General features: G+C 44.6%; 1 protein-coding gene and 1 long non-coding RNA gene across 3 annotated transcripts in view; one reads left to right on the top strand and one right to left on the bottom strand.

Moving 5' to 3' along the window:
- The window catches only part of LOC143775444 (uncharacterized), a 64,395-nt gene extending 52,290 nt beyond the window's left edge, over positions 1–12,105 (top strand). The window contains exon 3 of the long non-coding RNA XR_013215649.1: positions 11,870–12,105. This is a non-coding gene — a long non-coding RNA (uncharacterized LOC143775444). The remainder of the gene's footprint in view (positions 1–11,869) is intronic.
- ELL3 (elongation factor for RNA polymerase II 3) overlaps positions 1–14,021 on the bottom strand; it is a 188,344-nt gene extending 174,323 nt beyond the window's left edge. The window contains exon 1 of one of the 2 annotated variants that reach the window (XM_077263576.1): positions 13,827–14,021. In XM_077263576.1, coding sequence (XP_077119691.1) covers positions 13,827–13,964 — 138 coding nt within the window. In that variant the 5' untranslated portion in view covers positions 13,965–14,021. The remainder of the gene's footprint in view (positions 1–13,826) is intronic. The other variant, XM_077263577.1, reaches the window with a different exon arrangement.
- Between the last annotated feature and the right edge of the window lie 6,276 nt (positions 14,022–20,297).

The raw sequence follows: 20,297 nt of genomic DNA, 5'->3' as shown, positions 1-20,297 counted from the left end.
TTCAGCCAACTGATCGTCGGGGAAGATGTCGATTGGGTATGTCCATCTTCATTTTCCCGGAGATTAGCCGATGGCAGAAATGTCTGTTAGGCCAGCGTCACACCGGCATATTGCATCCGATGCGAGAGCATCGGATGTGATATGCTAATGACACTCGGCTCCTGCTCGCAGCAGAGCAGGAGCCGAGTGTCATGCGTCTGTGCTCCGATTCTCTCGCACAGGGAGGATCGGAGCACAGCTGCAGAGGAGGCGGAGAAATGAATTTCTCCACCTCCTCCATTGCTGGGGTCCACTTGTAACGCACATCACTTGGATGATATCCAAGTGATGTGCGTTGTCTCACTCGCACCATAGGCTTATATGGGTGCGAGTGAGCCGAGAGTTTTCATCGGTCAGACACAATCACAGCATGCTGCGATTGTCTCGGGCCGAGGAAAACGGCCGACAAGAAGTCGGCCGGTGGGAGCTGCCCCATAGCTTAACATTGGTCCAAGTGCAATGCGATTTTTTATCGCATTGCACTAGACCGTTTAAAACGCCAGTGTGACGCCGGCCTTAGGGCTCTTTTCCATTTGCGAGAAACACGTCCATGTCTCGCATGTGAAAACCAAGCTCTGGCACCGGCACTCCAGAGCGGAGCTTGCGGCCGCATAGCAACACATGGAGCTGCACGCTCCGCTCCAAAGTGCCGGCGCCAGAGCTTGGTTTTCACATGCGAGACACGGACGTGTTTCTCGCAAATGGAAAAGAGCCCTTAGTGGCTTTCTCATGGAGGAGAGGCAGCCGAGATTGCTGAAGCATTGCTCGGGTGAGAGCCATCTTATGTGTATGGCCAGCACAAGGCGGTTATATTGACTACTACAGAAGAATAATATTTTGGACTTAATCTTTAATTGAATTATACTAACAAATGTTAAAAAAGTCAAAAATTCTTTAATAAATAACCACTTCTGATAGTGTCCTCATAAAAGTAAAAAATTAATTATTAAAATAATATTTGCTACATTATCAGTGTAAACATTTAAATATAACATTTACAACGGCTTCACTACTCTTATCTTTTCCTTATCGTTGTACTTTCCTCTTAATGGAAGTCAAGCAGAAACAAGAAATTGGGGTGGAAGACATGCGCAACTGTAGGCAACAGCAGATATAAAATAACAGATGATTAGTCTAAGCCAGCAAGTTGAAATGTTTTCCTTGCTAGTATACAGTACAGACCAAAAGTATGGACACACCTTCTCATTTAAAGATTTTTCTGTATTTTCATGACTAAGAAAATTGTAAATTCACACTGAAGGCATCAAAACTATGAATTAACACATGTGGAATTATATACTTAACAAAAAAGTGTGAAACAACTGAAAATATGTCTTATATTCTAGGTTCTTCAAAGTAGCCACCTTTTGCTTTGATGACTGCTTTGCACACTCTTGGCACTCTCTTGATGAGCTTCAAGAGGTAGTCGCCGGAAATGGTCTTCCAACAATCTTGAAGGAGTTCCCAGAGATGCTTAGCACTTGTTGACCCTTTTGCCTTCACTCTGCGGTTCAGCTCACCCAAATTATCTCGATTGGGTTCAGGTCTGGTGACTGTGGAGGCCATGTCATCTGGAGTAGCACCCCATCACTCTCCTTCTTGGTCAATTAGCCCTTACACAGCCTGGAGGTGTGTTTGGGGTCATTGTTCTGTTGAAAAATAAATGATGGTCCAACTAAACGCAAACCGGATGGAATATCATGTCGCTGCAAGATGCTGTGGTAGACATGCTGATTCAGTATGCCTTCAATTTTGAATAAATCCTCAACAGTGTCACCAGCAAAGCACCCCCCACACCATCACACCTCCTCTGTGCTTCACGGTGGGAACCAGGCATGTAGAGACCATCTGTTCACCTTTTCTGCGTCGCACAAATACACGGTGGTTGGAACCAAAGATCTCAAATTTGGACTCATCAAACCAAAGCACAGATTTCCGCTGGTCTAATGTCCATTCCTTGTGTTCTTTAGCCTAAACAAGTCTCTTCTGCTTGTTGCCTGTCCTTAGCGGTGGTTTCCTAGCAGCTATTTTACCATGAAGGCCTGCTGCACAGTCTCCTATTAACAGCTGTTGCAGAGATGTGTCTGCTGCTGGAACTCTGTGTGGCATTGACCTGGTCTCTAATCTGAGCTGCTGTTAACCTGCTATTTCTGAGGCTGGTGATTCGGATAAACTTATCCTCAGAAGCAGATGTGACTTTTGGTCTTCCTTTCCTGGGGCGGTCCTCATGTGAGCCAGTTTCTTTGTAGTGCATGATGGTTTTTGCCACTGCACTTGGGGACACTTTCAAAGTTTTCCCAATTTTTCGGACTGACTGACCTTCATTTCTTAAAGTAATGATGGCCACTCATTTTTCTTTACTTAGCTGCTTTTTTCTTGCCATAATACAAATTCTAGCAGTCTATTCAGTAGGACTATCAGCTGTGTATCCACCAGACTTCTGCTCAGCACAACTGATGGTCCCAACCCCATTTATAAGGCAAGAAATCCCACTAATTAAACCTGACAGGGCACACCTATGAAGTGAAAACCATTTCCGGTGACTACCTCTTGAAACTCATCAAGAGAATGTCAAGAGTGTGCAAAGCAGTCATCAAAGCAAAAGGTGGCTACTTTGAAGAACCTAGGATATAAGATATATTTTCAGTTGTTTCACACTTTTTTGTTAAGTATATAATTCCACATGTGTTAATTCATCGTTTTGATGCCTTCAGTGTGAATTTATGATTTTCATAGTTATGAATATACAGAAAAATCTTTAAATGAGAAGGTTTGTCCAAACTTTTGGTCTGTACTGTACATCAATACTTATAAAAATGGAGCCTATTCTAATTACTTACAGTATGTATCACACTATTAGGACATTATATATTACATGAGGGCTTAACATACATAAGGCTACGTTCACATTTGCGTTCTGCGCCGCAGCGTCGGGCGCTGCAGCGTCGCTGCATGCGTCATGTGCCCCTATATTTAACATGGGGGCGCATGGACATGCGTTGCACTTGCGTTTTGTGACGCATGCGTCACTGTGGTGCATGCATCAGGGAGCAGAGGACGCAGCAAGTTGCAGTTTTTTCTGCGCCCAAAACCATGCAAAAGTGGACGCATGCGTCACAAAACGCTGCGTTGTGCACGCGTTTACATTTGCGTTGTGCGTTGCGTCGCCGACGCTGCGGCGCACAACGCAAATGTGAACATAGCCTAACATAGGAACAAACCCAAAAAACAAGCAAATACAATAAACATGGGCTTACTGAGCAGCAGACTGGCACAAGGAGAAGGCCCTGTCTTTGGAGGTTTAGAATGTATCATTTCATTAAAAAATATGCAGATTTTAAACAGGATGACATTGTGGCATGATGAATGTTATAAGGATCAGATATTTAGATACATAGATATTTAGAATTAATGAACAAGAAAAATCAATTACATTAAATGGCAAATCTCCAGTAAAATGTGACACCCTGCTTATATACATAGATTAAAAGGAAAGCTAAGATCAGATCTTTAGCCAAAACCAGATTCCAGTCTTTGGGTGGAGACTGAATAGACGGCCTCCATAGTTTCACACCGTTCAGTAACTACAAAGCATAAATATGTGGACCAGTATCATGATCATGTTGGATACTCCATTACTGAGAAAAGCAATTTAGAATCTTTATTTAAATAATGCTGCAAGTGCGCTAATGGGGGGCTGATTCACGGCTAGTGCATCATCCTTCTAAATTATTCAGCAGAAGAGATGTCAAGCAAGCATATGAAGAAGTGCAAAGCAATTAATAATGCAGAGAGTCGGTGCACTGGTCAAGAATCGGTGCACTGGTCAAGAATTGGCCTGCTGTCTGTGCACTTGCAGGCTTTTTACATAAAGCTTCAAAGTTAATTTTCTCAGTGATTACCAAAATTCATTTGCAGTTGGGAAAATATTTTTTCATTTGTCTTTTACTAACCAACATAGCAATGTAATTAGCTTGGCAGTCTTAAAGCTCCTGATAGAACCCCTGTAAAAGAACAGCAAGATAAACCCGCTAAACCGTCCAGAGAAAGAAACCACCGGAGACTAGATGGAGGTGGACATGACTTGGGGATGGGTGGACCGAGAACTCCTGCAGCTTATGTTTGTATTGCGGTGTAGATTTTAAACAAGAGTGTTGTTGCTTTAAGAGGAAGTTTAGATGTTTGTGCCTGGTGTATTACTGTGAGGAGGGTGGGGCTTATATAGGGGAGGCAACTCTGGCTCTCCCTCTCTCTCTCACAGGATGGACAGGAGGAAACATTACCCGCCCTCCCGCCCTGTTTATAATCTTTGTCCTTAAACTTTTTAATTATTGCTTGTATAATGATAAATGTTTTATTGTATTTTTGAATTTGTCATTGTATATCTTGTACCATGTTCAATTGTATATTGGCTATAAAGAGTTATTATTTGTGGTAACCTTCTAAGCCCAAGGGAAGGGCAATCCTTCAGCCATGGTTCCCTGGAGGTTTCCTCCACAGGGGGTTTTTCCTCTCCTGAGCGCTGTAGGATGACTCTTTGTGAGTCGGGGGTTTGCCAAGTTTAGTCCCATTAATGCTTTTGCAGGGACTTCTAGTTTTTAAGTTTACAAAAATGATTTAATTATTTATTAAAAAAAAAAAAAAAAAAGGTGTCAAATGAGACTTGGAATATTTAACCCGTCACGGCTTTGTGGTTTAGGAGTCAGGTGGAAGTTGCAGACAAGTTAAGGTGGACTCATTTTAACTAATAGAGGATGTAAAACCTCATGGTGGTGAGCAGGCTCGGCTTTGGTGGCCAGCCTCAAGGACGTTGTAATGGTAACATCAATCAGGGGCGGGCACAGTGGTTAAGCACAGGAGTGAGGATAATAGGGTCATTGGTGCCCTGAAAGTTTACTGGCTCTGCTTGAATGGCAAGCCAGTGCGTGCCGCCCCTTTATGGCTGTCTGTCCTGGTGCTGTATGTCAGACAGATGGGGATATCGCAGTACTTGTGAATCCCAATGTACTAGCACTCCACCTGACTCCTACTGTGATTATTTAATCCTGTGATTTGAATAAAAGCTGTGGCCATTTTGACAACCAAAATAATGTGTTTTGTGTATTTATTTTAGTACCTAGGTTTACAGTAGTTATGGTGGTTTTAAGAAGGAGTGGGGTCCATCCCATATCCAAAAGTCACGTGACAAAGTTCTCCATTCTGAAGTTATTTATTGATTTAATTTACTTGCTTATATAGCACCATCATATTCCACACCACTTTACAGACATTATCATCGCTGTCCCCATTGGGGCTCACAATCTAAATTCCCTATGGGTATGTCTTTGGAGTATGGGAGGAAACTCACACAATCACAGGGAGGACATACAAACTCATTGAAGATGTTGTCCTTGATGTGATTTGAACCCAGGACTCCAGCGCTGCAAAGCTACAGTGCTAACCACTGAATTACCATTCAGCATCTTTAGCGCCTCTCTGTTAAGTGATAGCTCAGTGTGCCTGTGATGCCAAGCACTGGTCAGGAAATTTAACACCAGCATAGATCATTGCTCTCCTTGCTTCTGTGCACTAAGGTTCACTCCTGTGGGCACCTGCTTAATCATCCTACTCCTATTCCGCATGCTCTGCCATGCCACACTGTAAAGCTGGACAAGTTAAGTGTCCCCTTTGCTCCTCTTCTGGATATTCAGTGTCGCTGGACCACATAGTTGCAGTAGAAGTCATTGCACTTAGTAGTGAATCTTCGTGTGTAGAAGCGAGGAGAGTGGTGATATACGCAGGCACTAGATGTCTTGGCCCGAATTTGATGTAAAAGTCACCTCGAGCTCATCAGAGAGGGAGGCACTAATGATGGAAATTACTTCAGGAGGCAGAATTTCGTTAAGTGCTCAGGGCAGGACAAATTTCCTAACACCTCATTTGAATATTGCAAAAATGGTGGATTTCTCTGGATTTAAGCAATGGATAGCGAATATAGCGCCATTCCAGTTGCATCATCACTGGCAACTCCTTTAATGTGTACGAGGCCGGCATTCATCCTCTGCTGTCTAGTTACTTGGAAACTATGCAGTTGTGAAGTTTTATAGCTGACACTGCCGGACACTGCATATATCATTGTGGTGCTGTGCTGCCGGACACTAGATCTATCAGTGTGGTGCTGTGCTGCTTGACACTGGATATATCAGTGTGGTGCTGTGCTGCCTGACACTGGATATATCAGTGTGGTGCTGTGCTGCCTGACACTGGATATATCAGTGTGGTGCTGTGCTGCCTGACACTGGATATATCATTGTGGTGCTGTGCTGCCGGACACTAGATCTATCAGTGTGGTGCTGTGCTGCCTGATACTGGATATATCATTGTGGTGCTGTGCTGCCTGACACTGGATATATCATTGTGGTGCTGTGCTGCCGGACACTAGATCTATCAGTGTGGTGCTGTGCTGCCTGATACTGGATATATCAGTGTGGTGCTGTGCTGCCAGACACCGGATATATCAGTGTGGTGCTGTGCTGCCTGACACTGGATATATCAGTGTGGTGCTGTGCTGCCAGACACTGGATATATCAGTGTGGTGCTGTGCTGCCGGACACTAGATCTATCAGTGTGGTGCTGTGCTGCCTGACACTGGATATATCAGTGTGGTGCTGTGCTGCCAGACACCGGATATATCAGTGTGGTGCTGTGCTGCCTGACACTGGATATATCAGTGTGGTGCTGTGCTGCCAGACACTGGATATATCAGTGTGGTGCTGTGCTGCCGGACACTGGATATATCAGTGTGGTGCTGTGCTGCCAGACACCGGATATATCAGTGTGGTGCTGTGCTGCCGGACACTGGATATATCAGTGTGGTGCTGTGCTGCCTGATACTGGATATATCAGTGTGGTGCTGTGCTGCCTGACACTGGATATATCAGTGTGGTGCTGTGCTGCCAGACACCGGATATATCAGTGTGGTGCTGTGCTGCCAGACACTAGATCTATCAGTGTGGTGCTGTGCTGCCTGACACTGGATATATCAGTGTGGTGCTGTGCTGCCAGACACTGGATATATCAGTGTGGTGCTGTGCTGCCGGACACTAGATCTATCAGTGTGGTGCTGTGCTGCCTGACACTGGATATATCAGTGTGGTGCTGTGCTGCCAGACACCGGATATATCAGTGTGGTGCTGTGCTGCCTGACACTGGATATATCAGTGTGGTGCTGTGCTGCCGGACACTAGATCTATCAGTGTGGTGCTGTGCTGCCTGACACTGGATATATCAGTGTGGTGCTGTGCTGCCAGACACTGGATATATCAGTGTGGTGCTGTGCTGCCGGACACTAGATCTATCAGTGTGGTGCTGTGCTGCCTGACACTGGATATATCAGTGTGGTGCTGTGCTGCCAGACACCGGATATATCAGTGTGGTGCTGTGCTGCCTGACACTGGATATATCAGTGTGGTGCTGTGCTGCCAGACACCGGACATATCAGTGTGGTGCTGTGCTGCCGGACACTGGATATATCAGTGTGGTGCTGTGCTGCCAGACACCGGATATATCAGGGATATATCAGTGTGGTGCTGTGCTGCCTGACACTGGATATATCAGTGTGGTGCTGTGCTGCCTGACACTGGATATATCAGTGTGGTGCTGTGCTGCCAGACACCGGATATATCAGTGTGGTGCTGTGCTGTCTGACACTGGATATATCAGTGTGGTGCTGTGCTGCCGGACACTGGATATATCAGTGTGGTGCTGTGCTGCATGACACTGGATATATCAGTGTGGTGCTGTGCTGCCTGACACTGGATATATCAGTGTGGTGCTGTGCTGCCTGACACTGGATATATCAGTGTGGTGCTGTGCTGCCAGACACCGGATATATCAGTGTGGTGCTGTGCTGCCTGACACTGGATATATCAGTGTGGTGCTGTGCTGCCAGACACCGGATATATCAGTGTGGTGCTGTGCTGCCTGACACTGGATATATCAGTGTGGTGCTGTGCTGCCAGACACCGGATATATCAGTGTGGTGCTGTGCTGCCGGACACTGGATATATCAGTGTGGTGCTGTGCTGCCAGACACCGGATATATCAGTGTGGTGCTGTGCTGCCGGACACTGGATATATCAGTGTGGTGCTGTGCTGCCTGATACTGGATATATCAGTGTGGTGCTGTGCTGCCAGACACCGGATATATCAGTGTGGTGCTGTGCTGCCAGACACTAGATCTATCAGTGTGGTGCTGTGCTGCCTGACACTGGATATATCAGTGTGGTGCTGTGCTGCCAGACACTGGATATATCAGTGTGGTGCTGTGCTGCCGGACACTAGATCTATCAGTGTGGTGCTGTGCTGCCTGACACTGGATATATCAGTGTGGTGCTGTGCTGCCAGACACCGGATATATCAGTGTGGTGCTGTGCTGCCAGACACCGGACATATCAGTGTGGTGCTGTGCTGCCGGACACTGGATATATCAGTGTGGTGCTGTGCTGCCAGACACCGGATATATCAGGGATATATCAGTGTGGTGCTGTGCTGCCTGACACTGGATATATCAGTGTGGTGCTGTGCTGCCTGACACTGGATATATCAGTGTGGTGCTGTGCTGCCAGACACCGGATATATCAGTGTGGTGCTGTGCTGTCTGACACTGGATATATCAGTGTGGTGCTGTGCTGCCGGACACTGGATATATCAGTGTGGTGCTGTGCTGCCAGACACCGGATATATCAGTGTGGTGCTGTGCTGCCGGACACTGGATATATCAGTGTGGTGCTGTGCTGCCTGATACTGGATATATCAGTGTGGTGCTGTGCTGCCAGACACCGGATATATCAGTGTGGTGCTGTGCTGCCGGACACTGGATATATCAGTGTGGTGCTGTGCTGCCAGACACCGGATATATCAGGGATATATCAGTGTGGTGCTGTGCTGCCTGACACTGGATATATCAGTGTGGTGCTGTGCTGCCAGACACCGGATATATCAGGGATATATCAGTGTGGTGCTGTGCTGCCTGACACTGGATATATCAGTGTGGTGCTGTGCTGCCTGACACTGGATATATCAGTGTGGTGCTGTGCTGCCAGACACCGGATATATCAGTGTGGTGCTGTGCTGTCTGACACTGGATATATCAGTGTGGTGCTGTGCTGCCGGACACTGGATATATCAGTGTGGTGCTGTGCTGCCTGATACTGGATATATCAGTGTGGTGCTGTGCTGCCAGACACCGGATATATCAGTGTGGTGCTGTGCTGCCGGACACTGGATATATCAGTGTGGTGCTGTGCTGCCAGACACCGGATATATCAGGGATATATCAGTGTGGTGCTGTGCTGCCTGACACTGGATATATCAGTGTGGTGCTGTGCTGCCAGACACCGGATATATCAGGGATATATCAGTGTGGTGCTGTGCTGCCTGACACTGGATATATCAGTGTGGTGCTGTGCTGCCTGACACTGGATATATCAGTGTGGTGCTGTGCTGCCAGACACCGGATATATCAGTGTGGTGCTGTGCTGTCTGACACTGGATATATCAGTGTGGTGCTGTGCTGCCGGACACTGGATATATCAGTGTGGTGCTGTGCTGCATGACACTGGATATATCAGTGTGGTGCTGTGCTGCCTGACACTGGATATATCAGTGTGGTGCTGTGCTGCCTGACACTGGATATATCAGTGTGGTGCTGTGCTGCCTGACACTGGATATATCAGTGTGGTGCTGTGCTGCCAGACACCGGATATATCAGTGTGGTGCTGTGCTGCCAGACACCGGATATATCAGTGTGGTGCTGTGCTGTCTGACACTGGATATATCAGTGTGGTGCTGTGCTGCCAGACACTGGATATATCAGTGTGGTGCTGTGCTGCCAGACACTGGATATATCAGTGTGGTGCTGTGCTGCCTGACACTGGATATATCAGTGTGGTGCTGTGCTGCCGGACACCTGATATAGCCACGTGGTGCTGTGCTGCCGGACACCGGATATATCAGTGTGGTGCTGTGCTGCCGGACACCGGATATATCAGTGTGGTGCTGTGCTGCCGGACACCGGATATATCAGTGTGGTGCTGTGCTGCCGGACACCGGATATATCAGTGTGGTGCTGTGCTGCCGGACACCGGATATATCAGTGTGGTGCTGTGCTGCCTGACACCGGATATATCAGTGTGGTGCTGTGCTGCCAGACACCGGATATATCAGTGTGGTGCTGTGCTGCCGGACACCGGATATATCAGTGTGGTGCTGTGCTGCCTGACACTGGATATATCAGGGATATATCAGTGTGGTGCTGTGCTGCCGGACACTGGATATATCAGTGTGGTGCTGTGCTGCCGGACACCGGATATATCAGTGTGGTGCTGTGCTGCCGGACACCGGATATATCAGTGTGGTGCTGTGCTGCCTGACACTGGATATATCAGTGTGGTGCTGTGCTGCCGGACACCGGATATATCAGTGTGGTGCTGTGCTGCCTGACACTGGATATATCAGTGTGGTGCTGTGCTGCTGGACACCTGATATAGCCACGTGGTGCTGTGCTGCCGGACACTGGTTGGTGCTGTGTAAACATTTTCTTTCGTTTGTATATGACATAAATACATACTGTAAAACGACTGGCAAATAGCCAGAAAAAAGTTGCATTCTGAGGTATTACAGTTTTTTCCAGCAGCTAATATTGGAAAATCATCCCGATACAGTACACCTCTAGAAATCTAATTCATATAAATGTCAGTAACACCATTTACACGCAGAGTTCCTAGCAAACTATAAAGAATTTCATCAATCTCACTTAGAGAATGCAGACGTTCAAGACTACAATTGAACTGTGTGTTGATGATGCCATATTCTCCAAATACGATGCAAGCTCTATTGTATACTGCCCAGATGTAGCTTATCCAGCCAGATAGGCATTTAGCAGTTCTTTGTGATAATGTGCAAATGTTAAAATATTGAAAAACGTGGAAGGAAAAATCGATTATTTCTACATTATCAGCCATAGCAAGGTCCAATTCAAGTACATGTAAGTGAATAATCACATGCAGATTTGAGGACAAGCTGCAGCTTTCCAAATCACTTACATGTGAATTCAACCAAATCATTGCCACCACCAAATCCACGGAGAAACTTGTCCATGTTTGGAATTGCTGGCATGTGCTGCACATCCTATGGACTGTAAGCCCGCAAGGGCAGGACCCTCTCTCATCTTTACCAGCCTGTCATTGTTAGTTTGGGCTCTGTGATCTATATCTGTACTTTGTATGTTACCCCTAATGGTGCTCCAAAAATAAATAATACTATTTGCTGGATAGAAAAGTGCCGTAGAAGTGCCTTCATTGATCAATGGAAATCCTTGGACGTATGATTTATGTGGATTCAGTTTGGACTCCAAGCGATAAAAGTTTGTAGGAGAACAAAGCATCGATGATCCCTCCTAAAGAGTACTGTATTGATATCTACAGATACACTTATGGACACGGTGGTCTTCAGTACAACCTCTTATGGAGGCGTTTATATCAGGGGCAAACATGTCACTGGTGCAACCTGTGCAGCTGCACAGGGGCAAAAGAGGTCCCAGGGCTCATGTCCACCTCCAAATCAGCGTTTGCTTCATGATGAGCTACTGGACTTCAAATGAGGGCCCATATACTGGTCTTGCACAGGGGTCCTCTTTGGTCTCAGTCAATGATACGTCAAAGGATCTATGTATCCAGAATCCATTTACAAGTGATTGTTATTGCTGCTTTAATAGAGCTGTTAAATAGTTAATACGTTACAATCATTACTTGCTGGGAGACTGAAAGTTGTCATTTTAATTTTATTTCAGAAACTGAGACTTACTAGTACTGAACATCTGCAGCGCGGGCACAGGTGCACATACAAGGCGGTGAACAAGTCATAGTGTGCACCAATATGCTTGGGATTCACGGCTACCTAAAGACATGAGCTCCTGTGTCATTACCAATGGTACATGTGATATATGGCGATGGGCGTCTGCCGGCTGCAGTATTCATTGATACACCAATACAGACTGGCATGCCACACAACATCTGTCAATCCTGGTTGTGACTGACATTACATATAGTTTGTAGATATATGACCGGTTTTGCAGGCTACTAATTACACCTACTTAAAAATAAATGACATTTCCAAAAGACTGGTAAATACTTTGAAAACTACTGTAGCGGTTTCCATGCATTGCTGCTTTCTTCTTGGAAAACAATGCACACCTCAATGCAACCTAAAAGACGCTACTGTAAGTCAGCGAGGTCCATCAGGTGCCATCGGGGTGTGATGAATCCGGCACCAAGTTATAAACTACAGCCACAATGTAGATGTGAATAGAGTCCAAAAAATACACAATGTTATACTGTCGGTTGGTAAAGTAGAAATACACGATTCAGCGGACAGGAAGGAGTGGCCATGTAATCGAATTATGAGCGTCAGGTAAGGCCGTGCTCAGAAAAATCATATCTCATCTGTAATTAGCCAATTACATGCCAGGAAGCTCCATGGATGAAAACAGAATTTCTAAGCACAAAAACCCCCTAATGTTTAGTTGGAACAGATGTTTTATGCCAGCGAGAGGCTGGTGATAGAGTAGTGCAGGCTGTTAGGGTAGATTTACACGCCTTATTTTTGACCACACCATCAAAGCCACATTAAAAAATACTAAAATTTGCAGTATAACGTGTGCGGCTTAAAACCTGATCTTGTCTACATAACCAAAAATGACCCATGTAAAAATATGGGCTCTAACCCATCGTATTGACAATAATGGGTATTACAGACAGAAAGATAACGATCAGATATCATAATGGTATTTCTATTTATAATGTGCAATTTATCACAATCCAACCATAAATGAGTGCACATAAAACCAGCTTGATAACCAAGGATGAAACACGAGGTGAAATGGGCACCACTCTCTGCAAAACACAATGCCACCACCGGTGATACTTCCAGGCCGAAGGGTGATGACATGGAAAAATCCTAAAGGGTAACGGCCACCATGAGGCTGGCGATCCTACGATACCGTGGGTATTATTGAGAAAGGGCAGCAGGGAACTGGAAGGGGCACCTCTATGATAGCGAACACCTAACATATGCCAACAGGTGGCAGAGTGTAAATATCCAAGATAACATATCAAGGGCATACGAGCGCTTTACTAGGACAAAGCGTATGGTATTGTATTTTCCCATATGTCAGTGGTAACAGGGCACATGATGGAAATACATAGCACAGATGTGATAAAGAAAACAGAGCAGTTGGGGAATTATACACAAAAAGAACACACAAAGGAGACGAGAAGGTAAATAGTTGTGAAGGCTAAAAGCTATTTACATGACGTGATCAATGGGCCATAATGATCAGTATAATAAGGAGATCAAATGTTCATCACATTGTAGAATGATTGCAGACATATCAATGGAAGTGATCATCAGACCAGTTAGTAATCCGGTAGTAGCCCCCAATAGGCAGATGTTATAGTGTAATATCCGGGTAGCTTGGCCCGACTCATCCAGTATGTGGCACAGTAAAGCCCTTATGCCATATACCGTAGGGGCAGTGCTGGACATTATTGCAATGCTCTGTAATCTGTGGCTCTTTCGATGTTGCGGAACCAGTACTCCCAGCATTGCCTAGTTCTTCTCTTCTGTCATGGCATGCTGGGAGTTGTGGCTGCACAACAGCTGGAAAACCTAAGATTGCAAACTGCTCTACTGTAGTTTTCATGAAAGAAGTGCCACTTTCTATGGGCAGCTACTGGTCGGTGGCTTACCTGTCCCTTCTGGAAGTCACGCAGGCAGCGAAGGGCAGAGTCTGTCAGCTTCAGGTGGAAGAGGCTGAGTCTGGGGCTTTTCCTGGGCTCGGTCCGGTAAGACAAGGTCCCACTCAGCTCTTCCCCTGGACGAGACATGGCAAGCAGTGACAGCCAGCTGCAGAAGCAGGGGAGCTGGAGACAGCAGCCAGGGGGAGGCGTGGGAGGCGTGGACAGGGAGGGAACACAACAGAGAACGAGGAGGGACACACAACTGACATTACAAGCCCAAGAAATGGAAACTACAGGGACACTAAAGACATGATAGGCATGACCAGGAGCATGGCGCTGTATGGAAGAAGTGGTCACGGTGTATCAGCTATGACCAGTCCATTCACAGTCCTGCAATTATTCCCTAGTCTCCTATTAACTTCTTGTCCAACAATGTTTTGATTCTCAGGCGCTTTTTGATCATTTTGCTCACATCTACCAAACTTTGTCCGGTCGTATAGGGTCATTATTTTTATGCCACTTTCCTTTTAGTTTTCCTTTTATAAGGGGAAAATATTTTTTTACATTTTGATTTACTAAAACCCCAGCTAAAATAGGGTATATCCTGCTTTTGCTTCTGTTACTTTGTTATACGATAATTTTGGCCAATTGTGGTAGGTTATGGGTACAGTCACCAAGTCCAAGAGCACGCACCATGCATTTAATGTGTGTGCTCTTAAGGAAAATCATAGACTAATATTATTATTTCACACAACAAATATTCCAATATTTGTCAATCAGAGGACACATTGTTCTAAATTAACCACAAAAGAAAAGGTTTATTGTACCCATGAGAACAGCTACACAGTAAGCTACAATTACTACAATTATATCATAACAGTCTAAACATCTTATAACATGACAATGCAGTGCTCATCTATCTCACCCATAGTCGCCACAACTGCAGATGACCAATACTAAATATTTATATAGGACTCCAGTATATAAACCAATTAGAAGACAGCAATCCCGTGTATCCACATAATTATTCCTTTAATTTTTAAAGGAACCTGTCACCTGTTTTTTTAGCTTTTGAACAAATACCACCACCTTTATCAGCTCTTGTGCTGCGTTCCACAACCTTATATATTATCTCCTGACCCCCCCCTGTATACCCTACAAAATACCTTTTGAATTGCTCCTGTGATGCATGTAAATCTGGACGGTCCTGTTCGATGGGTGTCATTGCTACAACGTCAGTCCCTCTTCTCTGCTGCTAATTTCTGTCCTCTTTGATGGATGTGGATGACGAATCCTGATGTAAAATACTGAACTTGTGAATGTGGCCTACATACTTTCCTCTCCTGCTGAGCTGCAACATCCAAAAATACAGGGCTTTTCTGCTTTTCTGCATTCCCTCCCTCTCCCTCTTTATTCTGTCTGCTGCCTTAATCAAGTAAAGAGCCTTAACTGCTGTAACTAAAGAAACAGAAAAAGGGAGGGTGAAGGCAGGATCTTCATCATTTGGCCCCTTTGCATCCCAAACAGGTAATCTTTACATTTCTGCCCTATGTTATGGCTGTGGAGGAATGGACCACTACACTGACATCCCAAGACTAGGCAAAACTAAATATACTCAGATTGACATTTCTTATTGAAAAAAATTCAAGCAAAATGTCGTCTTTGGCATAATTAATATTCATACTTTTCCACACAACTGTGCAATTGACCCAGGTCATTGTACAAGACTCAAAAAAGTTATAGGAAAAGTTGGAAAACTGATAAATAAACAATGAAGTTCTCAGATTTTTCTGTATCTGTAAGTTAAGGCTTTATTCATACATCAGTATTGTTGATCAGTATTTGTATGCCAAATCCAGGAGTGTCTCCAAAATACAGAATAGGTGTCACTCTTTTGATTATAGTTCTTTTCTGTAAGTTCCACTCTTGGTGGAACAAACACTAATGCCAAAAACTGACGTGTGAATAAGACCTTATATTGTTTAGGGCATCTTGGATGGACTTCATATACCTCATTGTAGTCACACTCCTACTTCTCTCACTCAAGGTGTTTCCTTTTTTATATCCAATCTAGAATCTTGAAATGAGTGTATTCTTCTCAGGGGAGGGATGAACTTTCTAGGTATGACTGATTAGTGAGACCTGGTCGGTTTATGGAGGAGCAATCCATCTTGCTTTGTAAGTGCACAGAAGACCCCTGTACTTAATGACCTTGTTTGTAGTCAGGCCTCATTTATTATTTCAGGTAATTCCACCTTTTCAGAATGGCCTGAAGGCTAAGGGCAGTATTCATTTTCTGCACACAGTAGGCTGGACATGTGTAGTCCTCCCTTGTACAAGTAGGTCATATTTCATAACAATGCATAGGGGTAATGCAATATATTTGCACCTTGTTGGTTATTTTAGCCTTCCTCATTTGTTTTTATTGATCTTCGAACCCTGGTTGGGATGATATAAATCTGGGGTCTATTCTTTAGTTTCTTTAGAACTATTTCCTTCCAACCGACCAGGATTTATTGTGACTATTAGATAGATCATCAGCACTATAAAACTCATTACAACCTCGTAAGAGAAAGGACATAATATTATTCTGTTTGGTTGATTCATTGTCATCATCATTATTTTTGTAGGTCAATATTGTTTGGAGAATGTTCTGCTCAACAGCTTTAATCAGATGTGGTCAAATGTTGTATCATTTTACAGGAAGGGTTGATATAGTTATCGCTACATGTATTCAGCAACAAAAATATCTCATTGTAGCTTCCTAAAAAACATAGAAACACATAACTGAACTTGTATATTACAGAGACGCCGGGAACTTTCTCTGCACCACCAGGTCAAGCTTGCTCAGAGGCTGTATGTTCAACATCTTATCTAACAGAAGCAATGTCTTCAGGTGGAAATACCTACCTAAAACAGCATGTGATGGAACGTGCCCTAATTTGTGTATGAGAGTTGACATAAAAACCTCTGGAAGCCTCCATATAAAAATGTAGCTCTACGAGTGCCCACCTATAGATTCACAACACACTGAACCACAATACTGCAATAAGTTATGTTTTCATAATGATTCAACAAATGACCTAAGCATTGGATCCCATAGCAGCCATACCATGAGTCCCCACCTATATGGTGTATAGAGTATAACAAGTGTCCGACTGGGGTGTAAGGGTTCCTCCAGTAACACTGATACTGGGAGCCCATTGTTCAGCAATATGCATTTTTTGTCTTGACCTCATTCGCATATTTGCCTATGCTTTTATATAATAGACTGGATAGTTTATTAAATGAGATGCTTCCTTTGTGTGTAAACACTGTATTAGGTGTACTGTGTCAAGTACTGCTCATGTGGGGGAACTAACCCTGCGTGGGGGCCCACCAGAGGATTCACCTGTTCTCCCATGGGCCAGTCCGAGCCTGAGTATAATTACATGGTGCATGATAGGTATCATATACAGACACTAACAAGATCTAATTTTGCTTTCCTACTTGATAGACATTTACACACATAGTAAATCTTATCCACCCAAATTGCAGTGTCTTAGGGATAAAATTAATCCAGGATCAAGCAGACAAGTATATGACAGCTCGATTTGCTTGAAAGTAGAAGAGGAGGCCTATTTGGCATAAATTGTTCTTTTAGGTTTTAGAGGAAAATGTCACGTTACTTAGTACAATATTCATTATGTATTGATGCAAAATGTAAAATGCTGTGGAATATGTTGGCACTATATAAATAAAATTATTATTAGATGATGATAATGATCTGGTTGCTCCAACCAAAAGTAAATGCAGCGCCCCAGAGTCCTGGTCGTTGCAGTACTGTGGCTCTGCCACTATGGGGAGCCATGGTGCGTCCGATGGCACTGAAGGAGTTCATCTGATCAGGTATCACAGACACCAATACATTTCACAGCCGGGCCTCCGGGGGGAGCTAAGGGTTCTATTCATTAGGCCACTCCCCACCATAGTGGGTAAACTGGGGGTCAGGCAGGAAGTTAGATGAGAAAGCTGACTGGATTGGACGAAGCAACACCCAGTGGCAGAGGGTGTTGTGGAGGAAGAGGCAGTAGGGTCTCTGTCAGGGGTGGGATCCTGACAGAGGCTTGGCATTGAAAAGAACGTAACGGGTCCGCGCCAGCTCCGGGAAGCGGCGGGACCCAAGAAAGGACTAGAAGCGAGATAGATTGTGCTGAGTGAGAAACGAGATCAAGCAATAGGAGAATTCCAGTAGGGGTCGTGCTGTAAGACCGGAGCAACACCCTACTGAGGCGCACTGCCGGTGGCCGGAACGCCGAGGGAGTATTATAACATTCAGCTTCAAGCAATACTCTAAACAGCGGCAGGACAGTCAGTTTAAGGCGGGCTGTCTAACACATATCACCTATGAAGTCTTGGGAGGCAATTGCGGGAGAGGGGCGTCTCTAGGGTCCCGGAAGAACTCCAGGCCTATCCGACAAACGGGTGCCGTTCTAACTGTAACATCAGGAAGATTAGAAGAACATCATTTAATCGAGTTGTGAGGGAACTTAAGAAACAGACACAACGGTTGTGGGGTACTTTCCGTAAGCACAGCAGGGAAGGACTACAACACATAGCGCTAAGAAGGAAGGCACCGATTTCCACCTGTGAAGTGAACTCTGGAGGTGCCATTGGACCGGCCGGACTTGCGCAGCCTGGTGAACCGTATTCTGGACTGAGGACTCAGAGATCTCCAGTAAAGAGGTAAAGAGACGGCAACCTGGTGTCCTCGTTATTTACCGCGACCTGCACCCCACAACCGCACCGTTACAACACCACTTACTGCACCGGACGTCCCCCACTGACAGACAGGGCCACGGACCGGGTCTAGCCACCGTGACAACCCCAGAGCAGAGACCCAAAGGCCCGGCTCCGGGTACCCCTCGGCCCTGCGGCGGTGTGGGGGCGCTCCATAAAGTCTTAGTTGTGATTGCTTCTCTGCACCCTCCCAAAAAATATAGCAGTGGCTCAGCTGCAGCACCCATCTACTGTATATGGCTATTTATTTAATAGAAACATTGTTTTGCGCACTTAATGACTGATTGTGCTACTTCTTTGCATCCAAGAAATAGGTAACAGGACATTCTCATCTGTTCCTTTCATGCAATAAGTTGTTTAGTGTGAAACAGGGACACCTGCTGGCGAAGTAGGAAACACACTCCTGTTAGACCTCAGAGTGAGTTATGAGTTTGATAATTTAATATATAAGTACACAGTTACAGTTTATCATGCATTTCTTCCTTTCATATACATAAACATATACCAGTGGTTCCAGAAGCAGGTACATTGATGCCTCAGAAGAGATGGGTCCTTGAGTATATTATTGTAGCAGCTGGCTGACTACACTACACCATGTAAAAATATATGTACATTGTAGTAATCAAATAATTTGCAGGAATTTCTGTATTTTTAACTCAGTGATGTATGTATATACAGTATATACACTATTGACTTAATAAATAGACGAAATCAGATGAGCAGTAAATATTATTGATGAGCGAGCACTAAAATGTTCGGATGCTCGTTATTCAAACCGAGCAATTCCTAATCATCGCATGCTCATTTCGAGTAATGAATATAATAGGAGACAATGGGAAATCTGAGCGTTTTTACAGCAGACCCTACAAGGAGGTCTGTGGGATTGTGAACATGTTGAAATGGATGGAAAAAGTGCTGAATAGAAGACCCCTGGAAGCATCTCTGGCTCCCAGATCACTGCTGAGAACAATGGAGTCACATTTTTACTCCACTTCAAGGACTGACCCTAAAACATTCAAAATCGATGAGAAATTGGAGTTTACAAGAAAAGAAATTTTAAGAAACATTCTTTCCTGTCTAATGATTTGAATTTAAGGCAAAATTTGAAAAGAATTTAAAAAAAATAATAATTTAAGTAAACCAAAATTGAAATTTGTATTAAAACATTGGAAATTTCAGTTCAGTGTAATTTATGAAGGCAGCAAGAACTGGCAAAAATTTGATGGAAGAGTGACTTAGATACACCCTGTATTAGACATAAAGGAGGGCCTCATACATATTCTGTTCAAATTGTAATGTAGTGGTACTCCTAGACTCATAAAGGCTATGCACTAAGTGCAAAGCCTACCAAAATTACAAGCAGAGTCATCCATATGTAAGCAGGTTGCGGGATGCAGTGACGGAAAGGAGGCAGAGCAAGGGTTAACAATTTTAATTCTCACTAAGATACTCCAAGCAGGGAGGTTACAGGTTAACTAGGGGGTTGGGTAGGCAGTTCAAGATATAAATAATGTGCAGGGGTTAAGGAAAAGTGGAAAAAAGGTATTAACAGTTCTTGGGGGGTTAACTTAACCTGTCAGACTTTATCAAGACATATAAGTCACAGAGAAGGTGATGGCGCCAACAACGGCTGATGCGGTGCTTGTCCAATATGGTCCTGGAGGTTACGATGATCCTTCTTCTGGTGGCAGCAGTTGGTCT

This window comes from Ranitomeya variabilis, chromosome 5 (assembly GCF_051348905.1).
Source record: "Ranitomeya variabilis isolate aRanVar5 chromosome 5, aRanVar5.hap1, whole genome shotgun sequence".
Taxonomy (NCBI): Eukaryota; Metazoa; Chordata; class Amphibia; order Anura; family Dendrobatidae; genus Ranitomeya; species Ranitomeya variabilis.
The sequence above is the reverse complement of the archived record's forward strand: the minus strand, read 5'-3'. Positions and strand labels throughout refer to the sequence as shown.